This window comes from Eleutherodactylus coqui, chromosome 1 (genome assembly GCF_035609145.1).
Source record: "Eleutherodactylus coqui strain aEleCoq1 chromosome 1, aEleCoq1.hap1, whole genome shotgun sequence".
Taxonomy (NCBI): domain Eukaryota; kingdom Metazoa; phylum Chordata; class Amphibia; order Anura; family Eleutherodactylidae; genus Eleutherodactylus; species Eleutherodactylus coqui.
The window spans coordinates 235,919,620-235,938,855 of record NC_089837.1 but is presented as its reverse complement, the minus strand read 5'-3'; the positions used below and the strand labels follow the sequence as shown (position 1 = coordinate 235,938,855).

Genomic DNA, 19,236 nt, shown 5'->3' with positions numbered 1-19,236 from the left:
TTTCGAAACTTATATTGGTACTTGTATTTCAAACCATTTTAGAAACCTCCTATAAGGTCAGTACATTCATTCTTCCAGTATTCTGCTTGATGTCTTTTGCTTTTAAAAATAATAAAAAAAAAAAAGATCTGTTACAAGACAAAATTGTGGAAACCTCATCCATTTGAATACTGAAAACTTCTGGATTAAGAAAAAACAAAAACATATTTCCAATACTAATATAGTTATTAATATTTTATTAGTCATGTGCAAATAGAAAAAGGTTAGTACAGCTTAAGACACTTCTTTTCCCCTCAAATACCCATATATAAAAAGATAAATTACACAATAAAGTATATATATAAAATCTAAAAGCAGATTCCCGCCAGGGTCAGACAACTCCGAATGTGACCATAAAACAGGATTGAATCCCCTACTAGAGGCATTAAGTGAAAACTTTCTGTTTGAGACTTTCTTGCACTATTTAAAGGTTGAATTTTCTTCAAGGAATTCTCTGAGCTCGGAAGACTTTTGACATCAATAAACGGGCCTTTAAAATAGAAAAGCCACATATTAGGTTTGCAAGATCTACAACACAGGAATAATATTACTGAGTACTGTCACCAGTATCTAACAGTGCGTAAAACAAAAAAGAGGGTTGGTCAGGATTAGAAAAACATGTCTGCTTTCTTTCAAGAACAGAGCAAGTTCTATTCATGGATTGTGTGAAATATTACAAATCAGCTCCATTCTCTTCGATGAAACAGAGCAGCAACTCCAGGGAATTCATGGACAAGTGTGGTGCTCCTACCTGCGGCAGGAATGTTTTTTCCAATCCTGGCAAACAAACCGCAGCATGTTCTATTTCTCTGCTCACAGAGCCCCAAACAGAAACGTCAGTGTCCGGCCGCCGGCTACGGTCTGCACATGCACCGGCTGCCCGGCAAGCCGGCACATCAAACAGCCGGAGCCGCAGGAGCGGGTGAGTACGCGCTGCTCTCTGCAGGCGCTCGGGTCGGGTCCCGCGGTGAGAATCCTCGCAGCCGGATCCGACCCACCCGTCTGCAGGCGGCCATACTTGAATTCATTTATTGTTGATTTTCCAGGCACATCTGCTGGAAGTTTGTTCCAAGCATCTAATAATCTGTCAGTAAAATAATATTTTCTGACATTGCTTCTGATTACCCTCCCCCCCACCACCACCATCACTAATCTCAGATTGTCCCCTTTGTTCTAATGTTTAGCTCCCTAATAAAAAACAAACAAACCACTTCCCCCTAAACATTATTTCTACCTTTAACATATTTAAAAGTGTCACTCATGTCCCCGCTCTCCCCTCTCTCCTCCAGGCTATATAAATTAAAGTTCTTCAAGTCTTTACTGATAAGTTTTTTCTTTTCCTGTTTTTTTTTCCTGCAGAGACTGTGCATGAAAAAATCACTACACAACTAAGATTTAAGAGCCTTTAAGTAATACTTACAGCCTTTTCCTCTGGTGAGAGAACGCCCTCTACTGCCACAATCTGGTACTGCTTATGTTTTAGATCGCCTACATATTTGCGGATAGGTTTTAGATCAGCAGCATCTGCATTTTTTCTAGCGAGTCTCTGCATAATTTCTGAAGGACATCCAGGATCGAATAGTAATAAACAGTAGGATTTATTTTTCCTTTCCTCAATTCCTACAATGGTGCGACTGTGACCTGCAGCAAACCCACAAATGTTAATACACTTTCCAAGTATTAACTACAAACATGCAAGGGGAAAGTTTTATTCTGACCAAGTGTATAAAACTAGAGTTCTCCTACACTGGGCTTATTTTATCAGCAGCTGCAAACTCCAGAGCGGTTCCAATTCGCAGTTCTTAGTTAACATTAGTTCAGAAACATTAACTACTCGCAGAAGGACCAGCCAAGCTTCACGTTTAGGATCTTCCTTCCATCACTGCATCAGGACATCCACAACTGGTAATTAACATCAAGTGTGGCAGCAAGATAAAGTGCAATAACCTTTAAAAGCTAGCAGGAGATCTAAAATGCCCTTAGTCTACATAAAAAATAAAAATAAACACACACAACAGATAAAAACAGCATTTAGTACAAAGTGCAAGTTTTCCCCACCAGACTCCAGTTTCACTCAGTTAGCACCATATGAATAGACTCATTCTGCCACAAACCAATCCTTTACACTTATTCATGTCAAAAGAGGAAAGAAAAAAAAAAAAAAAAAAGTTACTGAAAACTGCACAGAAAGAATAAAAATGTCAAAAAGCTCATACATAAATGTGCACAAGGAGATACAGACTAACACATAAGCCTCAGATGTTCAGTTCAAAGCCTCCAATAGAGATGCAACATAAAATCCCAGACAAAACAGCACAGAATGCTACGCTATTTAATTCAGCGGGAAGGCTGCAGGAGATTTCTCTCCTCTCGCTCCCCTGGCCCTCTCCATTGAGATAACACAGTAGCTGTTCACTATTGAAATGCTGCCATTTACTCTAAACGATGAGCTCATCATCCATCGTTTATGCAGCATCAGGTAAAGCGTATTTGTCAGATGAAGCGTATTGGCGCTGGTCTTAACTGACTTTCCAAAAACCAGGTGGCATGTTGGAAACAAGAATGTAATTGAAGCGGTAGGATATTAGAGGGATTCTGTCACCAGGTTCATGAAGTATGACTCGGAGCCAAGCTCAGGTCATGGAGGTGGACTGTGCCAGCCTTTCTCTGCCACGTGGTGACAGAATCCCTTTTATGAATGGTTTCCATAATGCAAAAAAACTGCCTGACTTTTTGCTTTTTTGAGTCCTGCATCTATGAGTCCACCCAGAAGACGAAAGATAGTTTCGACAAAAATAGACACAGAGAGGGTGGACTTGTGGAAATCCATTCTTGTAAAATCAATTTGCAGGCTGCAGTGGAGACCTAATACATATTCATCAGTGTCATTTGGAGAGGATTGTGTGTTGCACCAAAATGGCCCATTCAGGTGTTATTTGCACTAGGGGGAACAAACTGTTGTAAATTTCTCAGCCTCTCGCCAATAGACTTGAACAACCAAGCAGGACCACAGATAATGAGAGAGATGTGCCTCAGGACCCTTTGGACATTAGGGCAATTAACTGCCATCAATTTTGTGGTTACGAGAGGGAAAACTATAAGCCCTGTATGCCAATTTGAGTGCCACATCTGAGTACATGGAGCATGAAAAACACAGTAGCTTTGTTAGTAATGTCAATTAGTTCTTCCAGTGAGAGCCCCATAAAATTCACCATCCATCCTGATACACCCTAAGCAAACTTTTATGTAACCTTATCTTTCGCATTAAAAAGTGGGTATTTACTAAAGCAGACACCAGAACATCAGTGGTGGCTGGGAGCATGTGCCAAACCTTTGCTGTGCAGCTTTGTGCTTGTATATAGTGGAACATGTTGTTTTGTATGTGGAATTTGCTCTTTACTGCTAACGTTGGCATGTGTCTACCATGGTTAGAAAGTTCCCTTTTGTAGTGATGCCTATAGATTTCTAAGAAAGGAATGTGCTGTGTTGGCTCACACTTGTGAAAGAATGGATCACCTACAAAAAAGGTAATAACGTGGAATAATGAGGACTGTGGGCCAGTAGATGTCCGGAGCGTTGCCAAGCTTTTATAGTTGAAAACACAAGGGGGCTGAATGACATCCTCTGGGAGCGAGTCAGGTGTGGCATGTACAAGGTAAAGTAAAGAGAATAGTTTTGCAAAGTGTTCGTCTACGGGCATGGCTATGCACGAAGATGAGGAGCTGATTCAGTTCACTGCGATGCGCAAAAGTGAGGCCAAATTGTAATGATGTATATTTGTTAGAAGGCTACGTTAGGTTGATTAGGGACTAAGTGTTGAAAGAAGAGTATTGGTGATACATAGTGAGTTCTTGAAAAATATACCTTCCATTAGGATCTGTGAATGTATACTAAACTGTAAGTTCTTGTGTAGTAAAATGGCAATGCCCCTGGACTTTGAGGTATAAAAGGACGAAAAGGTACGGGGCGATCCAAGGAGTCTTTAGTGAGCACACACCTCCTTTCCCCAAGTAGGTCTCCTGCAGAAGAAGTATATGAGGATGTAGTTGCTGCAAGTGGGTTACAACTTTGTTTCACAGGTGTGTTAGTCTGTAGGAATGTAGCAGAGCTTATGTTCAGTGTTTGCAAAAGCCTTTTTAGGATGGTTCTTATCCATTTACAGTGTCCCCTACCAGTATCATGAAGAAAAGCTAACAATCCAATGCATATGGGGCAGCCCAATCTTTGAATAAGCCAAATAGATAACTTGTTTATGGCCCAGAACATGGGTGCCACCAGCAGATTGCAGTCTTGCGAGAATGGGAATGTATATTTAAAGTATAAAGTGGTGTCAGACCTTCATGCGGACATCTAGAGACGTCATTTATTTAGACACATGACAAAATCAGAAGAGATTTCATTAATGGTACACAGGAGGAGATTCTTAGCCAAAAACTATGAGTGGATCCTAAAGGGGGAACACATGTAAGCGAAATTATAGGTCTTTCATAAATTCCCTTCTTATAGTGCTCTAAATAAAATGCATCAAAGTCTGCACTGTAGGAACCTGGTACATGCAGCTAGGGACAGGCTGTTGTGATATTCTCTCTCCCATGACAGAATACACTGTATCCAGCACCGTGATAGGGATTCTTGCTGGGAATTTGCCATATTTCTTCCAGTTCTAAAAGGCATTTCAAGCTAATAGCTATATATCAGATGAACTGCTGCAAGTGTATAATCCCATGTAAAGCCTAGTAATACTCTTGTATGTCAACATATTGTTTGTATGTCTGCACACTGGCGAGGGCGATATCAGGCCATGATTCACGGCCCAATATCACACACGCAGTCCTGAAAACCTTTGGATGCAAGGAGTTTTCACAAGGAAATCACCTCGCATCACTGCGGGGGGTTCCCTTCATAGCTGCGGCAGGAGGTAGCGATGTTCTCCCATTGTTTTTAATGGAGCCGGTGCTGCTGCCGCCAGCCCCATTGAGAACAATAGGCGATCTCGCAAAAAGAATGGGCATGCTGTGATGTGTCTCCTGCATAGCAACACAGTGCCATGCAGGGAAACATCGCAAGTGTGTATGAATCCCTTAAAAAGGTATAGGTTTCATACTTGTACGTCTCGCAATGCACAGATCTAACACAATTTTCTAGCCAGTTTGAAGGAGCCCTTATGCACGCTACTAGTAACCTGAATACAGGCTTTACATATCTTCTACTTTACCACTAAGAATTGTAAGGGGTTGGTATATGCCAGCACCCAAGTTGACAGACAATGACTAAAATCCCATAATGTAATATATTCAATGCCATGGAGTTGTACATTACCTTGGTGCTGAAGGTAAATGGCCGGCTTGGAGGTGCGCACTAATTTCCCTTCAGCTCCTCTTGTACCAGATGCGTAATAGTTTAGAACCCATTCAAACAAAAGGGGATGTGTCCCTGATGGACCACTAGGTGTGTGAAAGTCAAGAACTTGACATCTGTAAAAGACAAATTAAAACATGCAAAAATTTAAATTCTGAAAACTTTGGCTCAGTGGGTGTAATCACCTTTAACCCCTTGAGTGGCACGCCCGGAAATTTTCCAGGACGAGCTCCACTGCTCATAGCAATATAGCCCGGAAGATCTCCGGGCTATGTATCACTATGGGAGTTGCAGAGCACAGTGCCACAAGCTGTAGCATTGTGTTCTGCCTGCACAGTCCCACACAGAGCAGTTCAGCACTTTTAAATAAGAAGCTGGGAGATATTGCCGATCTGCCAACTTGTCAGAAGCAAGCTGGTGGTCTCTGTGGCAGGGAGAGCTGGTGCTTAGCTGTCAGAGGACAGCCAGGCACCAGCTCTTACAGCAGAGATCAGAGAAAACCTCTGATCTCTGCTGTGTTAACCCTTTACATGCTGCAGTCTATGTGACTGCAGCATGTAAAGGGCTGTCACTATTGGACCCCTGGAATGTGATCAGGGGGTCCTGATGGGTCTCTGTGGAAGTCCCCTAAAAGCGACAAAAACAAAAAAAAGTGAAAAAATTATTAAAAAAATAAAAAACAAAAACACTCGTTTCCCTTTACTTTGTAAAAAATTAAAAATAAAATTACACATGTGGTATCTCTGCATCATAATGACAGAGAAGGAAGTTAGTACATTATTTAACCCCTTAATGACATGGCCCCTTCCCCCCCCATTTCTTTTTTTCCTCCCCCTGTTTAAAAAATCATCCCTCCTTTATTTATCCATCGACGTCGCTGCTTGTTTTTTGGGGGCTTGTTTTTTGCGAGACGAGTTGTATTTTTCGATTGTGCTATTTAAAGTACCATACAATGTGCTGAAAACCTTTTACAAAAAATTCTAAGTGGAGTAAAATGAAAAAAAATGACATTCCGCCATCTTTCAGTGCGTCTTGTTTCTACGGCACACAAACTGCAACAAAAATGACATAACTTTATTCTCTGGGTCAGTACGATTACTACGATACCAAACTTGTATAGTTTTTTTTGCTGTGGTACTTGTATTTTTTTTCAAAGACATTTAATTTTTGTAAAATTATTTTCTGCTGCACCTTCTGCGAGCAATAACTTTTATATTTTTCCGTCGACATACTTGAGCAAGGGCTCATTTTTTGCGGGATGTCCTGTAGTTTACGTTAGTGCTAACTTCGAATACATGAGAATTTTTGATCGCTTTTTATTGCATTTTTTCTGGGAGACAGGGTGACTGAAAAAGTGCATTTGTGGCGTTCTTAATTTTTTTTTTTTTCCCCGACTACGTTCACCGTGCAGGGTAAATAATTCACTACTTTGATAGATCGGACTTTTATGGACGTGGCGAAACCAAATATGTATTTTTCTTTTATGATTTAGATTTTTTATTATAGATATGGCAAAAGGAGGGTGATTTAAACTTTTATTACTTTTTTTTTTTTTTTTTTTTTTTAGTGTGAAAAAGTCATGAAAAAGAAAAAAAAAAAACTATTTGGTATTGGCATAATTGTACTGGCCTGTAGAATTACTTTAATACATTATTTATACTGCTCAGAGAAGGCAGTGAAAAATAAGAAACATGCCAGGATTAGAGATTCTGTTAATCTTGCCACTAGAAAAAATGAAATAAAAGGCGATTAAAATTTTACATGTTCCACAAAATTAGATAAATGAAGACTGGAGTTCATTCCGCAAAAAGCAAGGCCTTCTAGGGCTCTGGCAATGGGGAAAAAAATGAATATGGCTCTTGGAATGTGGCGACACAAAAGCAAACCTTTAAGAAAAAAAAAAGGTTTTAAATGTACAAAAATAGCAAAACATAAAAAAACTGTATAAACTTGGTATCGCCGGAATCGTGCGACTCAGAGAATAATGTTATCACATTATTTATTCTGTACGCAGAAAGCCGTAAAAATGAAATAAAAAAAACAAATGGCAGAATTTCTTTTTTTTCCCCAATTGCCCTACAAATTTTTTTTACAAAAGTTATGCAATACATTATATATATACCCAAAAATGATGTCATCACAAAGTACAACTTGTTCCGCAAAAAACAAGCCCTCGTATGGCCTGGTTAATGGAAAAATGAAAAAGTTATGGCTCTTGGAACGCAACTGCAAAATTAGTTGAAATTAAATGATTAGACCATTTAAAAAACCTGCCATGGTGGGCACGACAGGGTGGTAAGAAACCCGCCACTCAAGGGGTTAAGTGTCCTATTGTAGATAAATGCAGGAACCATGGCAGCTTGCTCTGTCCCCCTTCCTGGTGCGCTTAGGCCAATGTTACACATGCAGTTTTCGTGATAGATTTTTCTTTTGGGCCAAAGAGAATAAACTTTTCAGTCTTTGTATTTTGCCTCCTTCTTGAGTCCTCTCCTGGCTTTGGTTTGTAAAACTACTTGTGTGATTCTATCCTTAGGCCATCATATTCTGGTAGCCACATGTATAGATGCAAAGAGTTGCCATTACATTCGGTTACAGAGATATATAGCCTTTATGAATTCATACATTCAGATGGCCATTTTCTAAAGCTCGTCTTGAATGACCAATCATAAAGCTGTGCTACATGGTACATCCATTATGATTCACAGACATCTCTCTCACACACAAACACACCTCTACTACAATCCATCATGACTCCACACATCACACACGCAGCTGTACTACATTCACTCTGATGATTTCCACACATGGCACACACAGCTGTACTACATTCATTCTGATGATTTCCACACATGGCGCACACAGCTGTACTACATCCATGCCGATTTCCACACATGGCACACACAGTTCTAGTACATCCATGTCGATTTCCACACATGGCACACACAGCTGTACTAAATCCATGCCGATTTCCACACATGGCACACACACTTGTACTACATCCATGTCGATTTCCACACATGACACACACACCTGTACTACATCCATGCCGATTTCCACACATGACACACACACCTGTACTACATCCATGCCGATTTCCACACATGGCACACACACCTGTACTACATCCATGCCGATTTCCACACATGGCACACACACTTGTACTACATCCATGTCGATTTCCACACATGACACACACACCTGTACTACATCCATGCCGATTTCCACACATGACACACACACCTGTACTACATCCATGCCGATTTCCACACATGGCACACACAGTTCTAGTACATCCATGTCGATTTCCACACATGGCACACACAGCTGTACTAAATCCATGCCGATTTCCACACATGACACACACACCTGTACTACATCCATGCCGATTTCCACACATGGCACACACAGTTCTAGTACATCCATGTCGATTTCCACACATGGCACACACAGCTGTACTAAATCCATGCCGATTTCCACACATGGCACACACACTTGTACTACATCCATGTCGATTTCCACACATGACACACACACCTGTACTACATCCATGCCGATTTCCACACATGACACACACACCTGTACTACATCCATGCCGATTTCCACACATGACACACACACCTGTACTACATCCATGTCGATTTCCACACATGGCACACACAGCTGTACTACATCCATGTCGATTTCCACACATGGCACACACAGCTGTACTACATCCATGTCGATTTCCACACATGGCACACACAGTTCTAGTACATCCATGTCGATTTCCACACATGGCACACACAGTTCTAGTACATCCATGTCGATTTCCACACATGGCACACACAGTTCTAGTACATCCATGTCGATTTCCACACATGGCACACACAGTTCTAGTACATCCATGTCGATTTCCACACATGGCACACACAGTTCTAGTACATCCATGTCGATTTCCACACATGGCACACACAGTTCTAGTACATCCATGTCGATTTCCACACATGGCACACACAGTTCTAGTACATCCATGTCGATTTCCACACATGGCACACACAGTTCTAGTACATCCATGTCGATTTCCACACATGGCACACACAGTTCTAGTACATCCATGTCGATTTCCACACATGGCACACACAGTTCTAGTACATCCATGTCGATTTCCACACATGGCACACACAGTTCTAGTACATCCATGTCGATTTCCACACATGGCACACACAGTTCTAGTACATCCATGTCGATTTCCACACATGGCACACACAGTTCTAGTACATCCATGTCGATTTCCACACATGGCACACACAGTTCTAGTACATCCATGTCGATTTCCACACATGGCACACACAGTTCTAGTACATCCATGTCGATTTCCACACATGGCACACACAGCTCTACTACATCCATGCCAATTTCCACACATGGCACACACAGCTGTACTACATCCATGCCGATTTCCACACATGGCACACACAGCTCTACTACATCTATGCCGATTTCCACACAGCTCTACTGCATCCATCCTGACATTTCACACAGAGCACATTCCACACACAGCTCTACTACCTGCATCCCGATTCCCACACAGGACACACACACACACACACACACACACACACACCTCTACTACATCAATCATGACTCCACACATCACACACGCAGCTGTACTACATTCATTCTGATGATTTCCACACATGGCACACACAGCTGTACTACATCCATGCCGATTTCCACACATGACACACAGCTGTACTACATCCATGCCGATTTCCACACATGGCACACACATTTCTACTACATCCATGTCGATTTCCACACATGGCACACACAGTTCTAGTACATCCATGTCGATTTCCACACATGACACACACAGTTCTACTACATCCATGTCGATTTCCACACATGGCACACACAGTTCTAGTACATCCATGTCGATTTCCACACATGGCACACACAGTTCTAGTACATCCATGTCGATTTCCACACATGGCACACACAGCTCTACTACATCCATGCCGATTTCCACACGACACACACAGCTCTACTACATCCATGCCGATTTCCACACATGGCACACACAGCTGTACTACATCCATGCCGATTTCCACACGACACACACAGCTGTACTACATCCATGCCGATTTCCACACATGGCACACACAGCTGTACTACATCTATGCCGATTTCCACACATGGCACACACAGCTGTAGTACATCCATGCCGATTTCCACACATGGCACACACAGCTGTACTGCATCCATGCCGATTTCCACACATGGCACACACAGCTCTAGTACATCCATGCCGATTTCCACACGACACACACAGCTGTACTACATCCATGCCGATTTCCACACATGGCACACACAGCTGTACTACATCCATGCCGATTTCCACACATGGCACACAGCTGTACTACATCCATGCCGATTTCCACACATGGCACACACAGCTGTACCACATCCATGCTGATTTTCACACATGGCACACACAGCTGTACCACATCCATGCTGATTTTCACACATGGCACACACAGCTGTACTACATACATGCTGATTTCCACACATGGCACACACAGCTGTACTACATACATGCTGATTTCCACACATGGCACACACAGCTGTACTACATACATGCTGATTTCCACACATGGCACACACAGCTCTAGTACATCAATGTCGATTTCCACACATGGCACACACAGCTCTACTGCATCCATCCTGACATTTCACACAGAGCACATTCCACACACAGCTCTACTACCTGCATCCCGATTCCCACACAGGACACACACACACACACCTCTACTACATCCATCATGACTCCACACATCACACACGCAGCTGTACTACATTCATTCTGATGATTTCCACACATGGCACACACAGCTGTACTACATTCATTCTGATGATTTCCACACATGGCACACACAGCTGTACTACATCCATGTCGATTTCCACACATGGCACACACAGTTCTAGTACATCCATGTCGATTTCCACACATGGCACACACAGTTCTAGTACATCCATGTCGATTTCCACACATGGCACACACAGTTCTAGTACATCCATGTCGATTTCCACACATGGCACACACAGTTCTAGTACATCCATGTCGATTTCCACACATGGCACACACAGTTCTAGTACATCCATGTCGATTTCCACACATGGCACACACAGTTCTAGTACATCCATGTCGATTTCCACACATGGCACACACAGTTCTAGTACATCCATGTCGATTTCCACACATGGCACACACAGTTCTAGTACATCCATGTCGATTTCCACACATGGCACACACAGTTCTACTACATCCATGCCAATTTCCACACATGGCACACACAGCTCTACTACATCCATGCCGATTTCCACACATGGCACACACAGCTCTACTACATCTATGCCGATTTCCACACAGCTCTACTGCATCCATCCTGACATTTCACACAGAGCACATTCCACACACAGCTCTACTACCCGCATCCCGATTCCCACACAGGACACACACACACACACACACACACACACACACACACACACACACACCTCTACTACATCAATCATGACTCCACACATCACACACGCAGCTGTACTACATTCATTCTGATGATTTCCACACATGGCACACACAGCTGTACTACATCTATGCCGATTTCCACACATGACACACAGCTGTACTACATCCATGCCGATTTCCACACATGGCACACACAGTTCTACTACATCCATGTCGATTTCCACACATGGCACACACAGTTCTAGTACATCCATGTCGATTTCCACACATGACACACACAGTTCTACTACATCCATGTCGATTTCCACACATGGCACACACAGTTCTAGTACATCCATGTCGATTTCCACACAGGGCACACACAGCTCTACTACATCCATGCCGATTTCCACACGACACACACAGCTCTACTACATCCATGCCGATTTCCACACGACACACACAGCTGTACTACATCCATGCCGATTTCCACACATGGCACACACAGCTGTACTACATCTATGCCGATTTCCACACATGGCACACACAGCTGTAGTACATCCATGCCGATTTCCACACATGGCACACACAGCTGTACTGCATCCATGCCGATTTCCACACATGGCACACACAGCTCTAGTACATCCATGCCGATTTCCACACGACACACACAGCTGTACTACATCCATGCCGATTTCCACACATGGCACACACAGCTGTACTACATCCATGCCGATTTTCACACATGGCACACACAGCTGTACCACATCCATGCTGATTTTCACACATGGCACACACAGCTGTACCACATCCATGCTGATTTCCACACATGGCACACACAGCTGTACCACATCCATGCTGATTTCCACACATGGCACACACAGCTCTAGTACATCAATGTCGATTTCCACACATGGCACACACAGTTCTACTGCATCCATCCTGACATTTCACACAGAGCACATTCCACAAACAGCTCTACTACCTGCATCCCGATTCCCACACAGGACACACACACACACACACCTCTACTACATCCATCATGACTCCACACATCACACACGCAGCTGTACTACATTCATTCTGATGATTTCCACACATGGCACACGCAGCTGTACTACATTCATTCTGATGATTTCCACACATGGCACACACAGCTGTACTACATCCATGTCGATTTCCACACATGGCACACACAGCTCTACTACATCCATGTCGATTTCCACACATGGCACACACAGTTCTAGTACATCCATGTCGATTTCCACACATGGCACACACAGTTCTAGTACATCCATGTTGATTTCCACACATGGCACACACAGTTCTAGTACATCCATGTCGATTTCCACACATGGCACACACAGTTCTAGTACATCCATGTCGATTTCCACACATGGCACACACAGTTCTAGTACATCCATGTCGATTTCCACACATGGCACACACAGTTCTACTACATCCATGTCGATTTCCATACATGGCACACACAGTTCTACTACATCCATGTCGATTTCCATACATGGCACACACAGTTCTAGTACATCCATGTCGATTTCCACACATGACACACACAGTTCTACTACATCCATGTCGATTTCCACACATGGCACACACAGTTCTAGTACATCCATGTCGATTTCCACACATGGCACACACAGCTCTACTACATCAATGCCGATTTCCACACGACACACACAGCTCTACTACATCCATGCCGATTTCCACACATGGCACACACAGCTGTACTACATCCATGCCGATTTCCACACGACACACACAGCTGTACTACATCCATGCCGATTTCCACACATGGCACACACAGCTGTACTACATCTATGCCGATTTCCACACATGGCACACACAGCTGTAGTACATCCATGCCGATTTCCACACATGGCACACACAGCTGTACTGCATCCATGCCGATTTCCACACATGGCACACACAGCTCTAGTACATCCATGCCGATTTCCACACGACACACACAGCTGTACTACATCCATGCCGATTTCCACACATGGCACACACAGCTGTACTACATCCATGCCGATTTCCACACATGGCACACAGCTGTACTACATCCATGCCGATTTTCACACATGGCACACACAGCTGTACCACATCCATGCTGATTTTCACACATGGCACACACAGCTGTACCACATCCATGCCGATTTTCACACATGGCACACACAGCTGTACTACATACATGCTGATTTCCACACATGGCACACACAGCTCTAGTACATCAATGTCGATTTCCACACATGGCACACACAGCTCTACTGCATCCATCCTGACATTTCACACAGAGCACATTCCACACACAGCTCTACTACCTGCATCCCGATTCCCACACAGGACACACACACACACACACACACACCTCTACTACATCCATCATGACTCCACACATCACACACGCAGCTGTACTACATTCATTCTGATGATTTCCACACATGGCACACACAGCTGTACTACATCCATGTCGATTTCCACACATGGCACACACAGTTCTAGTACATCCATGTCGATTTCCACACATGGCACACACAGCTGTACTACATCCATGTCGATTTCCACACATGGCACACACAGTTCTAGTACATCCATGCCGATTTCCACACATGGCACACACAGCTCTAGTACATCCATGCCGATTTCCACACATGGCACACACAGCTCTAGTACATCCATGCCGATTTCCACACATGGCACACACACCTGTACTACATCCATGTCGATTTCCACACATGGCACACACACCTGTACTACATCCATGTCGATTTCCACACATGGCACACACAGCTGTACTAAATCCATGCCGATTTCCACACATGGCACACACACCTGTACTACATCCATGCCGATTTCCACACATGACACACACACCTGTACTACATCCATGCCGATTTCCACACATGACACACACACCTGTACTACATCCATGCCGATTTCCACATATGATACACACACCTGTACTACATCCATGTCGATTTCCACACATGGCACACACAGCTGTACTACATCCATGTCGATTTCCACACATGGCACACACAGTTCTAGTACATCCATGTCGATTTCCACACATGGCACACACAGTTCTAGTACATCCATGTCGATTTCCACACATGGCACACACAGTTCTAGTACATCCATGTCGATTTCCACACATGGCACACACAGTTCTAGTACATCCATGTCGATTTCCACACATGGCACACACAGTTCTAGTACATCCATGTCGATTTCCACACATGGCACACACAGTTCTAGTACATCCATGTCGATTTCCACACATGGCACACACAGTTCTAGTACATCCATGTCGATTTCCACACATGGCACACACAGTTCTAGTACATCCATGTCGATTTCCACACATGGCACACACAGTTCTAGTACATCCATGTCGATTTCCACACATGGCACACACAGTTCTAGTACATCCATGTCGATTTCCACACATGGCACACACAGTTCTAGTACATCCATGTCGATTTCCACACATGGCACACACAGCTCTACTACATCCATGCCAATTTCCACACATGGCACACACAGCTGTACTACATCCATGCCGATTTCCACACATGGCACACACAGCTCTACTACATCTATGCCGATTTCCACACAGCTCTACTGCATCCATCCTGACATTTCACACAGAGCACATTCCACACACAGCTCTACTACCTGCATCCCGATTCCCACACAGGACACACACACACACACACACACACACACACACACACACCTCTACTACATCAATCATGACTCCACACATCACACACGCAGCTGTACTACATTCATTCTGATGATTTCCACACATGACACACAGCTGTACTACATCCATGCCGATTTCCACACATGGCACACACAGTTCTACTACATCCATGTCGATTTCCACACATGGCACACACAGTTCTAGTACATCCATGTCGATTTCCACACATGACACACACAGTTCTACTACATCCATGTCGATTTCCACACATGGCACACACAGCTCTACTACATCCATGCCGATTTCCACACGACACACACAGCTCTACTACATCCATGCCGATTTCCACACGACACACACAGCTGTACTACATCCATGCCGATTTCCACACATGGCACACACAGCTGTACTACATCTATGCCGATTTCCACACATGGCACACACAGCTGTACTACATCTATGCCGATTTCCACACATGGCACACACAGCTGTACTACATCTATGCCGATTTCCACACATGGCACACACAGCTGTAGTACATCCATGCCGATTTCCACACATGGCACACACAGCTGTACTGCATCCATGCCGATTTCCACACATGGCACACACAGCTCTAATACATCCATGCCGATTTCCACACGACACACACAGCTGTACTACATCCATGCCGATTTCCACACATGGCACACACAGCTGTACTACATCCATGCCGATTTTCACACATGGCACACACAGCTGTACCACATCCATGCTGATTTTCACACATGGCACACACAGCTGTACCACATCCATGCTGATTTTCACACATGGCACACACAGCTGTACCACATACATGCTGATTTCCACACATGGCACACACAGCTCTAGTACATCAATGTCGATTTCCACACATGGCACACACAGCTCTACTGCATCCATCCTGACATTTCACACAGAGCACATTCCACACACAGCTCTACTACCTGCATCCCGATTCCCACACAGGACACACACACACACACACACACACACACCTCTACTACATCCATCATGACTCCACACATCACACACGCAGCTGTACTACATTCATTCTGATGATTTCCACACATGGCACACGCAGCTCTAGTACATCCATGTCGATTTCCACACATGGCACACACAGCTCTAGTACATCCATGTCGATTTCCACACATGGCACACACAGCTCTAGTACATCCATGTCGATTTCCACACATGGCACACACAGTTCTAGTACATCCATGTCGATTTCCACACATGGCACACACAGTTCTAGTACATCCATGTCGATTTCCACACATGGCACACACAGTTCTAGTACATCCATGTCGATTTCCACACATGGCACACACAGTTCTAGTACATCCATGTCGATTTCCACACATGGCACACACAGTTCTAGTACATCCATGTCGATTTCCACACATGGCACACACAGTTCTAGTACATCCATGTCGATTTCCACACATGGCACACACAGTTCTAGTACATCCATGTCGATTTCCACACATGGCACACACAGTTCTAGTACATCCATGTCGATTTCCACACATGGCACACACAGTTCTAGTACATCCATGTCGATTTCCACACATGGCACACACAGTTCTAGTACATCCATGTCGATTTCCACACATGGCACACACAGTTCTAGTACATCCATGTCGATTTCCACACATGGCACACACAGTTCTAGTACATCCATGTCGATTTCCACACATGGCACACACAGTTCTAGTACATCCATGTCGATTTCCACACATGGCACACACAGTTCTAGTACATCCATGTCGATTTCCACACATGGCACACACAGTTCTAATACATCCATGTCGATTTCCACACATGGCACACACAGTTCTAGTACATCCATGTCGATTTCCACACATGGCACACACAGTTCTAGTACATCCATGTCGATTTCCACACATGGCACACACAGTTCTAGTACATCCATGTCGATTTGCACACATGGCACACACAGTTCTAGTACATCCATGTCGATTTCCACACATGGCACACACAGTTCTAGTACATCCATGTCGATTTCCACACATGGCACACACAGTTCTAGTACATCCATGTCGATTTCCACACATGGCACACACAGTTCTAGTACATCCATGTCGATTTCCACACATGGCACACACAGTTCTAGTACATCCATGTCGATTTCCACACATGGCACACACAGTTCTAGTACATCCATGTCGATTTCCACACATGGCACACACAGTTCTAGTACATCCATGTCGATTTCCACACATGGCACACACAGTTCTAGTACATCCATGTCGATTTCCACACATGGCACACACAGTTCTAGTACATCCATGTCGATTTCCACACATGGCACACACAGTTCTACTACATCCATGCCGATTTCCACACATGGCGCACACAGCTCTACTACATCCATGCCGATTTCCACACATGGCGCACACAGCTCTACTACATCCATGCCGATTTCCACACATGGCACACACAGCTGTACTGCATCCATGCCGATTTCCACACATGGCACACACAGTTCTAGTACATCCATGCCGATTTCCACACATGGCACACACAGCTGTACTACATCCACGCCGATTTCCACACATGGCACACACAGTTCTAGTACATCCATGCCGATTTCCACACATGGCACACACAGCTCTAGTACATCCATGCCGATTTCCACACATGGCACACACAGCTCTAGTACATCCATGCCGATTTCCACACATGGCACACACAGCTGTACTACATCCATGCCGATTTCCACACATGGCACACACAGCTGTACTACATCCATGCCGATTTCCACACATGGCACACACAGCTGTACTACATCCATGCCGATTTCCACACATGGCACACGTAGCTGTACTACATCCATGCCGATTTCCACACATGGCACACGTAGCTGTACTACATCCATGCCGATTTCCACACATGGCACACACAGCTGTACTACATCCATGCCGATTTCCACACGACACACACAGCTGTACTACATCCATGCCGATTTCCACACATGGCACACACAGCTCTACTACATCTATGCCGATTTCCACACAGCTCTACTACATCCATCCTGACATTTCACACAGAGCACATTCCACACACAGCTCTACCACCTGCATCCCGATTCCCACACAGGACACACACAGCTCCACTATCTGCATCCTGATTCACACACAGCTGTGTTACATCCACATCTATCCTGATTCCTACACATCACCAGCTCAGCAGACTCCTGGATGCAATGATCAGCCCCTGGTCATGTGATCCCTGACTCCACCCACACAGGTGATCACGATAGGTGACATCACCGTAGTTCCTTCAGCCTGCCAGATCTCTGTGGCAGTCATAGGTCGGTGTCTCCCGTCAGGACCGCCGAGTTGTGTCTGATATAATAACGGCTTAGTTGTATTCTCATTTTGTTATTTTTTTTGTCATCCCCTTTCAAGGGCCCTAACTTTGTTCTTCTTCTGTCGGTCAAGTTCTGTGATTTAAATATACCGTAGGACCTGCAATGACGTCACCAAAACCGGAGTGATGATGTCACCAGGGGGCGGAGCATGAGAAGCACCCACATATATACATACACACATAAATAACTCACACTCAAGTGCTT

General features: G+C 44.1%; 1 protein-coding gene across 7 annotated transcripts in view; it reads right to left on the bottom strand.

Annotated features, from left to right (window-relative positions):
* Nucleotides 1-238: 238 nt before the first annotated feature.
* ZUP1 (zinc finger containing ubiquitin peptidase 1) overlaps nucleotides 239-19,236 on the bottom strand; it is a 32,838-nt gene continuing 13,840 nt past the window's right edge. For all 7 annotated transcript variants that reach the window (XM_066606804.1, XM_066606813.1, XM_066606796.1 and 4 more), the window contains exons 8-10: nucleotides 5,359-5,513; nucleotides 1,460-1,680; nucleotides 239-529 (exon numbers count right to left, since the gene is read on the bottom strand). In XM_066606804.1, coding sequence (XP_066462901.1) covers nucleotides 482-529; nucleotides 1,460-1,680; nucleotides 5,359-5,513 — 424 coding nt within the window. In that variant the 3' untranslated portion in view covers nucleotides 239-481. The remainder of the gene's footprint in view (nucleotides 530-1,459; nucleotides 1,681-5,358; nucleotides 5,514-19,236) is intronic.